At 33.3% G+C, this 3395-nt stretch overlaps 1 protein-coding gene across 1 annotated transcript; it reads left to right on the top strand.

Annotated features, from left to right (window-relative positions):
- Positions 1-2653: 2653 nt before the first annotated feature.
- On the top strand, positions 2654-3121 carry LOC133323216 (succinate dehydrogenase cytochrome b560 subunit, mitochondrial-like). The gene has a single exon (XM_061532172.1). It carries the CDS (start codon positions 2654-2656, stop codon positions 3119-3121), a length of 468 nt encoding a protein of 155 aa, XP_061388156.1.
- Positions 3122-3395: the final 274 nt, after the last annotated feature.

The raw sequence follows: 3395 nt of genomic DNA, 5'->3' as shown, positions 1-3395 counted from the left end.
AATAGAATGAAATTTGGCATAGGTCATTTATTTGACCTAAGGGCGAACCCTATGAAATTGGGAAAAATCGGCCCGGATTTAGATATAGCTACCATGAACATTTTCGTCCGATTTAATGTAAATGGTGAACCAAAGTCCCTATAAATATTTCGATTTGCACGAAATTTGGCATAGCGTACTGAATTAACGCTCGAATGATGTGTGCTAAGTTTCGTGAAAATCGGTTCAGATCTAGATAAATCTCATATATATTTTAGTCCGGTTTAATGTGCATCAATGTCCCTATATATCTGGTGAACCAAAGTCCCTATATATTTTTCGATTTGCACGAAATTTGGCACAGCGTACTAAACTAGATATAGAATGATGTGTGTTAATTTTCCTGAAAATCGGCACAAATTTAGATATGTCTCCCATATATATTTTCGTCCGATTTTATGTAAATGGTGTGCCAAAGTCCCTATATATCTTTCGATTTGCACGAACTTTGGCACAGCGTACTGAATTAAGTCTACAATGATGTGTGTTAAGTTTCCTAAAAATCGGTCCAAATTTAGATATAGCTCCCATATATATTTTCGTCCGATTTAATGTAAATGGTGTACCAAAGTCCCTATATATCCTTCGATTTGCACGAAATTTGGCTTAGCTTACTGAATTAAGTCTAGAACGATGTGTGTTAAATTTCATGAAAATCGGTTCAGATTTAGATATAGCTCATATATATATATATATAGATATTTTAGTCCGATTTTATGTAAATGGTGTACCAAAGAAAGATCTTTCGATTTGTACGAAATTTGGCACAACGGAATGATTTAGGTCTAGAATGATGTGTGTTAAGTTTCCTGAAAATCGGCCCAGATTTTGATATAACTCTCATATATATTTTCGTCCGATTTAATGTAAATGTTGTATAATAGTCCCTATATATCTATATCTATATATCGATTTTCACGTAATTTTGCAAAGCGTATTGAATTAAGTCTGAAATTATGACTGGTAATTTTCGGAAAAATCGGTTCAGATTTTTATATAGCTCCCATATATTTTTAGTCCGATTTTATGTAAATGGTGCACCAAAGTCCCTGAATGTCTTTCGATTTCCACGAAATTTGGCATAGAGTACTGAATTGAGCCTAGAATAATGTGTGTATAGTTTCGTGAAAATCGGTTCAGATTTAGATATAGCTCCCATATATATTTTCGTCCGATTTTATGTAAATGGTGCACCAAAGTCCCTATATATCGTTTTCCAAAAAATTATCCCACGGTATAAATCTGCCCGAATAAAATTAAGTTTATCATAGGTTGCAGAAAAACATGAGCATATTGCTTAACCTCCCCACGTCGAAAAAACTTTAGCTTTTTACCCTTTTTTATTAGCCCGCAGAATTATATGAAATAACACGAATGTGAAATATGATGATGTTGTAGAAAAAAAAACAAGTAACAACGACAACAACAACCTCAACAAAATAATAATAATAAAATTGTTTATTTGTTCTAAAAACCTTGTTTCCATCTGTAATATTTTTTCTCTTCAACTGCAAATATTTGTATTTACAAGATTTTTATTTATTTTTGCCCGACATAATATAAACCCGAACAAACACACACATACCGAATGACGCGTAATACACATATACGCACATAAATGCAAATAAATATCTAACATTTGACTACTCGTAAAAATTCGCAGACACATAACTACAAATATATGTGTGTGTATGTGGTGGTTTCTCTACGAATAAAATAATGTAAATGTATGTGTATGTAATAAATGTAATGATGTTCCCACAAACACACACTCACACTACAGTTGGATAGGTGAATACAATTTTGTGATCTATGAACCCACATTCATGTACTTCGTCGGTGTAACCATTATTCCACACATATATGTGTGTGTATGTATGTACGTATATTATTATTTGTATTAAACCAGAAAAAAGCAACAACAAAACCAATTATTTCGTTGCTGTTTTCTCCCGAATGTAGAAAATTGCATCGAATTCTGCTGACAGACAAAAGTAATATTTTGGTGGAATAATATACAATTGTATTTGCATCACTGGTCCTAACATTTTTGTGATGTTTATACGAACGATTTTGAAGGGGGAATGGTCTGATACTTCTTCCAAACAACTGTTCGAAATATCTATTGAATACATTTAGAAGTTTCATCCGATATAGAAACCCATTTTCAATCTAATAAAGATCTGGCAGATCTTTTTGTAAAAGTACTGCTAAGAGTAATTTCTCCATAGAAACCTCCCTCTTAACATTCCCGCAGAAGCACTTTACTCTGTATAAGACCTGCTGAATATCAGATTAAGTTTTTCTATCAATGGAAATTTAATTTTATGCTAATATACATACGTTTTACAACACACCTCATATGAATCATTTGACATTCCTATTTTTTACCTAACTGCCATTTCAAAAAAATACCAAACCGTTTTATAACAAGATTTTCAAAATGTAAGTCCTTCCTGCCTTTAAATAATCTCAAATTATCTTCATCCTCATACCCTGCAGGTGTCTGATAAGCAAGCCATTACGCGGAAAAATTGGAAAAGCCTTTATCGATTGTCTAAAATCTCAACTTTGTCCGAGCACAAAAGCCAACCCATCAGGAAAGTCGATAAAAATGAAAATAATTCCAGCACCTCCAAGTCAGGCGAAAACCTATCAACAAAAGAATGAAGATCTCAAGAGGGTTCTCTCACCCCACCTGACCATCTATAAACCACAATTGACATCAATGATGTCCATTTCATTACGTATGACCGGTTTCGCTTTGGGCATAATGACCTGGACTGTGGGCTTGACTTCCCTGTTGAGTGATCATAATGTCGATTATTTTGTGGATAAGCTGAGAGCATTGAATTTGAATCCGAATTTTTGGACCATCGCTAAAACTGTAATAATTTTTCCGTTCTGCTTTCATTTTGTTGCTGGAATACGTCATTTATATTTCGATACTGCTCATCTGATGAAAATTAAACAATTCTATCGTACCGGTTATCTGGCAATGACATTATCCTGCTTCATGACATTGGCACTGGGAATGTGGAATCAAGTGAATGCTGTCAGAGAGGCGAATGATGTTAAATGATAATTCCAATTAATATTTTCATTTATTTGAACAAAGAGTAGACATACATATCCATTTTTAAACATTTTTAGACCTTAAAAATTATTCATTTAAAATCTACGCATTCTATAGGACCTTGAAAAAATATGTTTAACAAATCCACGCCTTCTATAGGACCTTGAAAAAATGTGTTTAACAAATCCACGCCTTCTGTAGGACCTTGAAAAAATACCTTTAACAAATCGACGCCTTCTATAGGACCTTGAAAAAATATTTTTAACAAATCCGCGCCTTA

Source organism: Musca vetustissima, unplaced genomic scaffold (genome assembly GCF_032173495.1).
Source record: "Musca vetustissima isolate MV318-11 ecotype Yass unplaced genomic scaffold, APGP_CSIRO_Mvet_v1 utg325822, whole genome shotgun sequence".
Lineage (NCBI taxonomy): Eukaryota > Metazoa > Arthropoda > Insecta > Diptera > Muscidae > Musca > Musca vetustissima.
The sequence above is the reverse complement of the archived record's forward strand: the minus strand, read 5'-3'. Positions and strand labels throughout refer to the sequence as shown.

Excerpts from the sequence above, each read along its gene's own strand:
- LOC133323216 (XM_061532172.1), top strand. The coding sequence starts at position 2,654 with ATGAAAATAATTCCAGCACCTCCAAGTCAGGCGAAAACCTATCAACAA.